The sequence below is a fragment of the Pinus tabuliformis genome, chromosome 3_2, assembly GCF_031772625.1.
Source record: "Pinus tabuliformis cultivar Carrire ecotype Pingquan chromosome 3_2, CPIR1, whole genome shotgun sequence".
NCBI classification, from domain to species: domain Eukaryota; kingdom Viridiplantae; phylum Streptophyta; class Pinopsida; order Pinales; family Pinaceae; genus Pinus; species Pinus tabuliformis.
In genome coordinates this window covers 180092218-180105149 of record NC_142302.1, presented here as the reverse complement: position 1 = coordinate 180105149, position 12932 = coordinate 180092218, and the positions used below count along the sequence as shown (strand labels likewise).

At 37.0% G+C, this 12932-nt stretch overlaps 1 protein-coding gene across 1 annotated transcript in view; it reads right to left on the bottom strand.

Moving 5' to 3' along the window:
* The window catches only part of LOC149180384 (ethylene-responsive transcription factor 4-like), a 31148-nt gene extending 18934 nt beyond the window's left edge, over positions 1 to 12214 (bottom strand). Inside the window, exon 1 of the mRNA XM_089413865.1 lies at positions 11643 to 12214. Within this exon, the coding sequence (XP_089269991.1) occupies positions 11643 to 12214 (572 nt within the window). The remainder of the gene's footprint in view (positions 1 to 11642) is intronic.
* Positions 12215 to 12932: the final 718 nt, after the last annotated feature.

Genomic DNA, 12932 nt, shown 5'->3' with positions numbered 1-12932 from the left:
CTAAGTTTTGGAAATTATCATTAGGGACATAGGCCTTGCCTTGAAATCTCTATCCATACTTGTCCTTTAAAAGTATTCTTAAGACCTTAGAATAGGATTTCCATTTGCATTAGACACTTTAGGAAACCAACAAAAACAAAATAAAATCTATAAAACAACGAAGTAAGAAAAATGTTAACTAAACACATATGGTGCACCACACTTCATCAATTTACGATACCCGGATTGATAATTTATGTAGAGAAATTTAAGACATTAAATTGACTAGACATTTTGGCGTCGTTGCCGGGGAAGTGTAATTAGGAGAGCTTATTTCTTACATCTGAAAAATTTTAATAATTCTTGAGTATGCTCTCCCCCTGCACTTCGTGTGATCTGGAGGATCAGAAAAATGATTGTTAAGTAAAAAAAAATAATAACTCTTGAGTATGCTCTCCTCCTGCACTTTGTGTGATCTGGAGGATCAGAAAAAGGATTGTTATGTAAAAAAAGAAAAAGAAAAAAAAAGAGACAAAATAAACTTCATCATTTCAATTGATTCAAAAAAAAAATGGAACTCAACTGCTTTGATAGGTTCAAATTGTCCAAAATTGACTAGTTATGGTTTGTAATGGTCCTCAAAACACTGTATCCTATTTTAATAAGGTTTTGCAACTTAGCTACGGAAAGTACCCTGATTCTGCAGCTAGTTGAGAATTCCGCAGCTGTTTCAAGGTTTAGCAGGTTACAAGCGTCCAATGAAGAAATCGACCACATGGGCATCTCCAGAATTGTCCCGACATGGATCCTATTCTAGTCGCCCAGCTCAGATCGATGAAAAAACCAGCCTAAGACCTCAGTCAAAATCCTGCTTTTAGCATGTTTTCTTTGAAGTCTTTGCTGCCTGAAATTGAAAATCATTTATCCTTCTTATAAAAATTTACAATTTCAGAGAGAAAAAAGAAAAAAACAATCTATGGCTATCTTCAATCCTAGCTGGCCTCAATAAGAAATATGCATCCCTATTCAAGTTTTGGCCTTAAAACAAACCTACAAGAACATTTAAAAAAAAATAGATCGAATTGCATGGACTGCTGTGTTAAAATAAAAAGTCTATGTTTTTGGGATTTGGTTGGACTTTTGTTGATATGGATTTCAAAGAAAGGATATGAAGGATTAACTGGATATCTTGTATAATATAATAACAATGAGCCAAGGAAAATGATTAATTTTAATGAGTTTGAAATTTTTGAGAATCTAAGAGAAGATGAACTCTGTATGAGAGATTCTCTTACTGCTGTTCGCATTACTACTGAGGCAGCAACAAGGTTCAAGTTGCATTTCAAGAACACTCATTTAAATTAAGAGTAAAGACATTTGAATCAGCTGGCAATTGTCTAACCAAAGAAGAAACTTTTGAAGTGATCGCTGTCCTTAGGGTTTAGAAGGCATTTCGGAAACACCATGAAAAGAAGTAGATTGTTGCAGTCAGGCGTATACCATACAAATTCTCCGATTGGAAGGCTCGCAAAGATTTTTTTTTTTTATAGCATCTCCTCCCCTGATTGATTCATTTGTTATTGACTGCATCTGAAAACAATTTTTCCCCCTCTGAGATTGATCTTAAGGCCAAATGCAACAAATTCATAAAAGGCAGAACACTGAAAACATTAACTCAGAAAAACGTAAACAACAAAAAAATGTCAAACTTTGAGAGCACGAATTGGCCAGAAGGAGGCGAATTTGAAAAAAATAAAACATGGGTTTTTTCACCAGTAGGGTCAATTAGATAACCCAGAAAATGTTTTAATAAATTCATGGCGGTCTAGGAGAAATCCTCAGTTCTTTGGAGCCCATTTTTGCCTGCTGCGTGTAAAAAAACTGAATTTCAATTAAATGAACAAGCTGTGATGTAATTCGGCGTGCCTGAGGAAGAGAAATCTAATTATGAATCAACTATGTGCTGGTGTTCAATCTTAATTACACGTCTTTAATGGCTAACAATCCCATGCAACGCGTGATTGTGCTTCAGTTTCACGACCAACAGCAAATACGTGTCCAAAAATCATACGGCTCTGTTTTAACTCCCTTACGTAAATCATTGAATAATATACCAAATGTTGTTTTTGAGGAGATATGAATTCGGACGATAAGCTGGATGGTGCTCCTCCTCTTCCTTATGGATGGTATGATGCTTGGGTGACGCTGAGACCTGGTCAGGATGGCTGGACATATGATACTAAAGCTAATCAAATGCTAACTGGAAATCGTCTCTTGCAAAAGCGTTTGGATAGAATGTTTTGCCATTTTCAAAATTTTGAGAGTATTGATATGATAGGGACAAATCCCATTCCTAGTCTCTCCCATAAAAAGGAGAAGAAAACCAGAGGACAGTCTCAAATTTTGACTCTTCCTGTGTTGCCAAGTGATCACTTTGGGTTGCTTTTAAAGCTTAGACCAAAAAAAAAATAAAAAAAAATAAAAAAAAAAATGATGGGGCTCATTGGGAGAACTAAATCAGTTGAACACACTTAGACTTGGACTTTCTTTAGCTAGATAAAAGGGGCAGTCAGGGATATGCGTCTGATGGTTGACTATTTCAATCACTTTCCGCAACTAGTTCAACTTTCCGCAGCTAGTTTAATTTTCCACAGCTGGTTCAACTTTCCGCAGCTATTTTGTTAAACTCTAGGTTGTAGGTGTCATCAAGCAAAACAAGCCACATGGGTAGCTGGGGGAATGTCAGTACATGGATGGTGTTCTATTCATTTGATCCAATTCAATGAAAAATACCCCGGTCAAAAGGGAAGTCAAGTTGTTTGTTATCACTGAGTCGCCACACTAAGTCACTGCATGTCAAGAAAAAAATAATAATTTTGAATCAATGAAATGAATAAGTTATTTGCTCACTTTTCTGAAGGTATTGATTAATTTTGGATTGATGATGAAAGATGAATGGCTAAATTTTTATTCAAGATTTTCAGCTACAGAAATTGTGCACATTCCGCAGCTGTTCTCTAATTCCGCAACCAGAAAAACCTCATTGTTCAAATCAGCCTAACTTTTTCATACAAAATCAGATTTTGATGATTTAAGTACCATTGGAAAGATCTCAATAAGATCTACACAATGAGAAATCCATCATTTGAGTTTGAAATGACAAATAAAGAAATAAATTGCTGAAAAGAGGCAACATCAACTTGAGGCACTAATTTCAAATCAAGTATAAATTCTTTTGATTTTGCCTTTAAGAACTTGTTTCATTAATACAAATTCTTAGTTTTGTGTGTAAATATCATAACTAGAGAGATTGGCCATATCTATCCTTTGATAATATTACATTCCATTGCAGAAGAAGTATTATTTTTTTTTGCAGGTTCGAGGAGGAAGGACAAATGACTACAAGAGAATGGTGTCTCTCTAAGAGACCAATTTGTTTCATAAGAGGATGATCAGCAACAAAGAGGAAATATGATGATGCAAAATCAGATCCAAACATTTGAAAAACTTTCAGATACTATTGTCTCCATCACATCCATCCATCACATCCATACGTCATAATAAACCATTCATCTAATTTTCCTCCATATTTTCCAGTTACATTCATATACACTTTCCATATCTTTTTGTCCATTCATAACCCACAAATAAAAGCAAGAGGCTCATTCACATGCTTATTGCCTATTGCCATTTCTACTCTCCATTGCCATTTTCCATTTTCATCTTCCATTCCTTGTCATTTCATTCTGCAAATAAGCCCTGCTTCAATGCAAATTATTGAGTCCATAGTCCTTTGAGTCTAAGTTCTTTGTAAAAACACCTTGAAGCTTGCATGCCCTAATGACAAGTCCTCATGCTGACCAACAGATTCTATCCAAGGGTATCCCAAAACAACATCCACATTAGCCATATCTGAAGCATAAAAATCAGAATGCAATACATACTTATCCATAAAAATATTCAAATCTTTATAAACTTGCGCCTACTCATTATTAACCTGTGTGTGCTCCATTTGTTTAGTAGAGATTTCCAATCTTTTTTCCAAATTAACATTTATAAATTTTTTCTTGCAACTAGGATTTATAGATACAATTATCTTCTCCTTCTGAATACATCCATGAACCTGTAATAAGGAGATACCATTAGAAAGTAATCCCTTACATGTCTTATTCCCCTGTTTTCTAGCATGAGACCATTTGTCCAAAAAGAGTTTTTCAAATTCTTCATCCGAAAGTTTGGACGACTGCTTGTTGTCAAGTGAGTTCCACCATATGGCAGCCTTATCTTTCATACTAAGCCATACTAAACCTTTCCAATGTTTTGGCCATAATGACTTTTCTCTTTCGATGAATTATTTAATAGTAGGACCATTATCTTTCCCTGTAAAATATGTCTTGTTAGAAGTCATGAAGAGGATTTTGAAAAAAGTCACTTGGTGAAAATTTAAAATGGCCACAGTTCGGTCAATATTGCTAAGAATCTTTATTATGACTTGTTTTCGGAAATGAACAACCATTCTACATCTTCCCATGTGATAGAAATTCCAATCTAGGCACTAAAATTCTAGATTTGCATTGCAACTATTGCACCGTCACAAAAATTTATGAAAAAGGAGCTGATTTTAAATCAGCGATATCTCCCTCATCCGGACTCCGATTCGACCAATTTGTTTTTTGAAATTGGGTAATTTTTCAAGAGGATCTCAGATTTGCAATTAGTTTCTCAAAATTCACCACAAAAATGACAAAAATCAGCTGGATATCTGCCGTCAATGAATTTTCGTCAAAACATTTCTGCAACACAACTGATTTTTAAATCATCGATATCTCCTTTATCTGGACTCTGATTTGGCCAGTTTTTTTTTTTTTTTTAAGCAAAGAATCTAGATCTACAATTAGATTCTACAAATTTTACACCAAAAGTTTCAAACCTGATATGCAAACTTGCCACCCAAAAAAGACCTGAAAAAATAAAAAAATATTTCTTTGCTTGCCCGAGAAAGTGCTCCGATACCACTTGTAATAGATCTGATTTGCAATTATATGAAATGATCCAAATATACCCAATAACTGCAATTAAACCCAAGAGCCAATATAAGAGAAAAATAGATAAACTTCAGATTTTTATTAATATCAAACCCTTGAGGTAGGGTAACACCATACAATCACTCCTTAAGGAAGCATAACACTCCACAAGCCATATGTTTGCCAATACAATAATCCTTGACATCTCTCAATGTTGAGTCTCTAGCCTCTATATATGATTCATACATACAATATCATGGGTCATTACCATGGTTCTCTCAATACCATATATATCTAATACCACAAGCTTATGTTATAACTATGGCCACAATTCGGTCAACATTGCTCAAAATCCTTATTATGACCTATTTTCGGAAATGGAACATCCATTATACATCTTCTCATGTGATAGAAATCCCGATCTAGGCATTGGAATTTCAGATTTGCGTTGCAACTGTCTCGCTATCACAAAAATTTCTGAAAAAAGAGTTGATTTTAAATCAACGATATCTCCCTCATCCGGACTCCAATTCGACTGATTTTTTTTTTGAAATTGGGTAATTTTTCAAGAGGATCTCAGATCTGCAATTAGTTTCTCAAAATTACCCACAAAAATGATAAAAATTAACTGGAGATCTGTCGTCCATGAATTTTCATCAAAACATTTCTGCAACACAACTGATTTTTAAGTCAACGATATCTCTCTTATCCAGACTCCGATTTGGCCGTTTTATTTTTTTAAATTGGGTATTTTTTTGCAAAGAATCCAGATATGCAGTTAGATTCTAAAAATTTTACACTAGAAATTTCAAATCTGATCTGCAAACTCGCCGCCCCAAAAAATTCCTACAAAAAAAAAAATATCTCTCCCCTTCCCCAAGAAAGTGCTTTGGTACCACTTGTAATAGATCTAACCTGCAAATATATGAAAATGGAAAATATACCCAGAACAAGATTGATCCAATAATATAACATGAAAATGATTCTATTGATCAAACCCTTGAGGTAGGGTAACATCATACAATCACTCCTTAAGGAAAGAGAACACTCCACAAGCCACATGCTTGCCGATACAATAATCCTTGACATCTCTCAATGTGGAGTCTCTAACCTCTATATATTATTCATACATACAATACAATGGCTCATTACCATGGTTCTCTCAATACCATATATCTAATACCACAGGCTTACCTTATAACTATGGCCCATCCCATTATTACATTATTCCCTTGGGTACCTCCCTCTGTACCCCATACTATCCCCCCTAGGTATACTACAGGATGCTATTGTATCATCATTGTTTTATGTCCTATGATTCCGCCACAAAGGGAGAATTGTTATGATTGATAAAATGTCTTATTCTCCTAACGATCCCAATGCATCTTCTAATTCTACTGTCCCTTGGTGAAGAATACCAAGCAACATGTGGATAATTTGGGAGTTGGAATGTATTCCTCATTGATGGGTACTTTTGATCTTCCTTCTCCTATTTCTCATGTTAATGTTATTTCATCCTCCATGGTCACACCTCTAAAAGGTCCCTTAAGAACTCATTATTTTTCTGATCCTTGGCCCTTACCCCCTTTACTGCCACATTAGAGGAAGGGAAAGTGGGTGGAATGGCATACCCTATATCTGCAGCGGAAATCACGTACCAATCTATAGTGAATTCTGCAGATTTCGATCCCATTCCTCTCCCATCAAAGGATTTGGATGGTGATGTGGCTTCGGTCTGGACTCTTGACTCTACTTCAGCTATGGACTACCTTGACATAGTCTTACCATTTGAAGAGGAAATCCTAGAAGCAATGATTGGTGTAGAAATATCGTGGGATGATTTGCATCATTGGTCATATTTTCTCCCTGACTTGCATCAAGTTGAGTCAAATTTTTTTGGTCCTTCTTCAACTGGAAGTGTTCAAAAAATCTTAAATCCTTTGGCCCCAACACAAATTTTTGCCGAAGGTAATATGTCCAATATTTCGGAAACTATTCTGGTGAACATCTCTAGGAATCCCAATATTATCGAAAATATCTTCATTAGAGCTACATGTTACCCCAAATAAATCAAGATTTATACTGGCCTCTTTAAATAATTTTGATATGTGTTTGCTTGGTCTTATGAGGAAATGTATAGAATCAATCCATCAATAGTTCAACATGAGATCAATACTTATGAAAACGATAAGCATGTACAGTAAAAGATTTAAACAGTAAATACTAGGAAAGAAACAACTATTAAAGATGAGGTTGAAAAGATGCTTAAGGTGAGTTTCATATACCCCATTCTGTTAACTGAATGAGTCTTGAATCCAGTCCCTGTTGATAAAAAGCAAGGAACGATCTAGGTATGCATTCACTTAGGGATTTTAATAAGGATTGTCTTAAAGATAACTTTCCCACTCCGTTTATCGACTAGATCATTGATGAGTGTGCTGGAAATGAGGTGTTCTCGTTCATGGATGGTTTTTCAGGATATAATTAAATAATTATCCGTCCTAAAGATCAACACAAGAAAACATTTATTTTCCCTTGGGGTACATTTGCATACAAAAAGATGCCTTTTGGCCTTAAAAACGCTGGAGCGACTTTTCAATGGTCCATGTCTTATTCTTTCCACGACATCAAGCACATTATAGAAGCATATATGGATGACCTAGCTGGTTGTTCTCGAAAGAGAATTGATCATCCACATCACCTTCATTTGGTTTTTGGATGATGTCATTACTATAAGGTTTGGTTCAATCCTAATAAATGCATTTTCGTTATCACATCCAATCAGTTATTGGGATTCATTTTATCAAATGAAGGGACATGTTGATTCCTTCAAGGTTGAGGCAATAATTCAGTTGCCTCCCCTGTCAACAGTTCGCCAAATTCAAAGTCTCCAAGGTAAAGCCAATTTATTAAGGATATTTATCGTAAATTACGTTGAGATTACAAAAGGATTTATGTGATTACTAAAGAAAGGAGTCCCATTTTTTTGGGACGATTTTGTTCAATGCTCCTTCGATGCTTTGAAAAAGGCATTAACCTCTGCTCCTCTTTTGATTCCACTCAGTTATAGCAATGATTTTCTCTTATATCTTACTGTGGAAAATCAACGGCTAGGTTGGTTGAGATCTGTCTCACTTCCACCTTCTTCAGTTTTGAAGGGGAGTTCTTCGAGCAAACATGTGGGGTTGCAATGGGATCCCCCCTTTCCCCTGTTGTTGCTAATCTGTTTATGGAAGATTTTGAGTCCAAGGCTCTGAACTCTTCCTGACTCCTTCCTAAACTATGGAAGAGGTATGTGGATGACACCAATGTCATCTGGTCTCATGGCCAGGATGAGCTTGATCTCTTCTTTGATCATCTTAACAAGCAGTCCTCAGCCATTAAGTTCACTAAGGAGCAGGAAGTTGAGGGACGAATTCCTTTCCTTGATATTCTTATTTCTAGGAATGATGATGGTTCCCTCGCCCATCAATTTTTTCGAAAGAAAACTCATACGGAGCAGTATCTTCATGCCAGTTCCCACCATTTCCCCGCTCAAAAGATGGGTTTCCTTGGTACCCTTGCTACTCGGGCCCTGAGGATCTCGAACAAGAAGAGCTTTGAGAAGGAAAAATCCCATCTGCTGGATGTCTTTGTGGAGAATGGTTACAGTAGATACATGGGTCATAGGGCTTTCCTTAAAGCTTCCAAGAATTTTCTGGCGAAAAGAGAACCAAAAGATCGTGTTCCTGGTGTCCATCTTCCTTATGTTCAAGGGACCACTGATAGAATTGGTAGGATTCTCAGGAGACATAGTATCCCTGTGTCCTTTAGGCCCCTGAACACCATTCGTTCGTCCCTCAGATCGGTGAAGGATCCCATCGACCCTAAAGATATGAAGGGTGTTTATATGATCCCTTGTTCCTGTGGGACCCCATATATTGGGGATACTGGTCGTTCCATTAATCAGAGGATCAGCGAGCACGCAGCGGATCTGAAGCATAGGAGATCTAAGTCTTCTGCTTTGGCTGAACATGCTGAGAAAACCAATCATCATGTTTGTATTGAAGAAGCCAGTGTTATTGCTAAGGTTTCGCATTTCCATCATCGAAAATTCAGGGAAGCGCTTGAGATCGAAAAGAGACCAAGCAATCTCAATAGAGAGGATGGTTGGAAAGTCAGTAGGTGTTGGGTCCCAGCCCTCTCTTCCTAGTCGTTTTTCGTCCTCTTTGGTTTTTGGTGTCTTTTATCTTTATTTTCACTTATTTATTTATTTTATTATTATTATTATTTTTATTGATTTATTTATTGATTTATTGATTTATTTTTTTGGTTATTTATTTATTAGTTTTTAATCGTGTGTATAGCACCCTATTTCTTCTGATATTTCAAGGTCCTTTATGCCTATTTTTCCATTTTAATTCCTATTATTTTTATATTGATTAATTTATTTAAGGGCCTCCATATAACTAATTTTCCTTTCTAATTCTTTACTGCTTATATTTTTAACTAATTTCCGATCTATCATATCATCCTTTGATTTTCTTTATTACCTTTTATTAATTAACACACAATTTTTATAATATTTTTAAATAAAATTAATTTATACATTACTCTATACATTTAACTTTTCCTTTATTATAAGGTCATTTGATTAACTAATTTTCCATTTAAGGTCCTTCTTATAGCTTAATTACATTTTATACATTTTTAATAATACTTTTATATAAAAATCAATTTATATATTACTCCATCCTTTATTACAAGGTCATTTAATTTAATAATTTTCCTTTTAAATTATTAACTAACTTATAATTTTTATTAACCTGATTCTCTTTATTACCTTTTATTATTAACTTACAATTTTAATAATACTTTTAAATAAGATTATATTTTCTTCATTTAACCATTTTCCTTTTTAAATTATTAATTAACTTACAAATTTTTTTATTTATTAGGTCTCATGCCGAATATAGGTCATTTAATTAACTAATTTTCCTTTTAATTGTTAATTAAATTATAATTTTCAACTATTAACTTTGATTTTCTTTATTACCTTTTATTCTTAATACTTTTAAATAATATTATTTATATTTTTAGGCCTTTCAAGGTCATTTTTTGACTAATTTTTTTTTTTTTTTTCTCGATTAAGACTAATTCTATTAAGCAGTAAAATATTGTACAAGAGGATACATTCCAGAGATGCAGGATACCGGCAACCGGAAATGATAGGACTATCAACCTCGGTTCCGGGGAAGGAGTTAAGCAAGCAAGGAGCTGCAACTAGTCACTAAAAGCTTAAAGAAGCAATGAATGCTACCCTGAAAGGGTAGAGGCTTCAACACAAAGCTTTTTCCCTTTCCTTTTTTAACTTCAACCCAACCATTTTGGGGTGGATGGGCGATTACAACTTGAAGATTGGGGTCCTCCAAAGGGGAGCCCTCTTTTTCTGAATCTGAGGAGGAGGACAAAAGGACATGTTTCTGAGCAATGGCTAAATCAGAGGAAGGCGCCAGGCCATCGGTGGAAGGGGCCACGAAATGAGGGGCCTGATTCAATTCTTCATCGCTATCTTCATCTTCAGAGCTGGAGGAATCAGAATCCACGACCGGAGGAGGAGAGAAGGGAGCCCATCGTTTGGACTTGGGCTTGGAGACGTTGGCCTTGTTCTTTTTTGCCGGGTGAGATGGGCAAGTATTCTGCAAATGCCCAGATTGGTGGCAATGGCGGCACCGAAAAGCAGTATTCTCGTAATCCAGTGTCTCGGTCCAGACAAAGTCATTTATCTTGAGATTGATTTGTTCTGGAAGACCTTTGCTCAGGTCTAACTCCACACATATTCTTGCATATGAGTAGAGACCTTTGGATTCCCGCCAAAAATCTCCACTGATGAAGCTGCCCAAGGTGTCTCCTATAGCTCTGAAGACACGAGTACTCCATAGGTGGGCAGGTAAGTTTGGAAGCTGAATCCATACCGGTGTCTTGGTAATGACTGCAGTAGCTGGATCAAAATTTGGGAACCAGGGAGTCAAGAATAGCCCTGCAGTTCCCATGAACCAAGGGCCCTCTGCTAAGGCCTTTTCATAGTGCTTATTGTTATCAAATAGAACAATGAAATAACCTTTCGAACAAAAAAAGATCTTACAATGATGTGTGCAGTTTGCATGGATCCATGCATAGAGATCCTGAGATTGCGGCCACAATCCATTAAATCTGCAAATGATTGCTCTTTCTGCAAATTCTTGAAGATGGGAAGCCAGATCTTCATGTATGAGTTCAACAGAGGGAACTTCTTCAATTTTGTCAACCAAGAAGGCCTTAGATTTAAGGGCTTCCAGGGGTTTGGGGTTCTCAGAGTGAACTGCGTCCTTATATGAGAAAGGCCGAGTAGAGGAAGATTGTTCTGCTGCACCTCCTCTCAAACGAAGGGTCACCACCACCGAGCTGTTCTTGGAAATGCTGTAAGCAGAGAGGGAAAGAGGGTTTTCAAGTTGTTTACCTTGAAAGAGAAGTCGCAGAAGGCTAGATGGGATCCCCATTCTGCGCTCTAGATTCAGTTTGAGTTCCTGTACCAGATCTGAAGGGCGAACCCACTGCATGATGGTTCTGCCTGAAGGCTGAGAAATTTGGATCTGAAAGGAGTCAGATGAGGGCCTTGACCCCATGCAGATCTCTGGATATGGCCAGAGCGCGGGCTTTTCTGCCTTCTGGATGACCAGATCTGGCAGATCTTTGTCAAATCTGAAGCTGAGACTGCGTTTCGGAGAACAAGTGATTGCCTCAGATCCATACAAAGACCATGCGGATGATGCATTTTCCTTCTCTCTCTTGCTTGATTCCAATGTTGGCACGGAAGGAAATAGAGCCAGAGCCGTGGCCTTGAGATCTTGAGGCCCCTGCTGCTGAGGGTGCAGCGTTCGAATCCACCGGGGGTTGCGCGTCCGAGCGAGCGCAGCAGAGGCCCTGTCGTCAGTGGCAAGAGCGAAATAGGTCTTCACTTTTACGCCGCGCAAGACCCTAGCGGCATCATCGTATGCACGGGCTGCCTCCTCGGCTGTGTCGAATGTGCCGGGCCACACTCGAAATTTCCTCCATGGATCTCTGATCTCCACTGCGAATCTCCCCCAGGGCCGCTTTCTTACGCTCCTGAGATGGGTTTCTTTGAGGGCCCGGGATTCGTTCTCGTGACCTCCGATCCCTCCACTCGCTCTCCGCTCGGTCTCCACAGCCATCGTTCGGATCCGTAAAGATTATGCGGAAGTACTTACTCTCCTTTCATTTGAACTATTATTTTAGTTAAATAGAATTTATAAATTAGAAAGTGAAAGATAATTCATTTTTTGACTAATTATTAATTAACTTATAGTTTTTAATTATTAGGTCTCGTACCATTTACCTTAATTTATTTATTTTTACAAATTAAAATATTATAATAATTTTGACCCATGTCCTTAAGTCAAACTAGCCATTAGAGATGTTAGCTGTTGGAGGCTTCGCTCAGAATATTTAGCATGATGAGCTAGATTTGTTTCTTCAACTTGTCCTGACGATGAACCACACTAGTTGGTTCGAAACGCGTCGACAAATGAGATTCCATGTGATTTTCGCCGAAATCTTTCTCTAACATTGGGATAGTTATGATTCATGGAAGACCATGCTCTTAGAGAGCATGTGATTTACTATATGAGCTGAGGCTTAGTTGGTCTTGAACTTCAGTATTCTCCTTTAGAGAAATTAGCTTTGGCAGCAGTTCACACTGTCCAGCGGCTTCGTCATTATATTCTGCTTAGAAATAATTTTGTGTTGGCTGATGTCAACCCATTTCAGTTTGTCCTTAGTAGGCAAGTGATTGGGGGGAAATATAATAAATGGATTGTCATATTACAGGAATTCGATCTCGAATTCATGTCAGCCAAGTCCAAAAAATATTTAGTATTCACATAATTGATC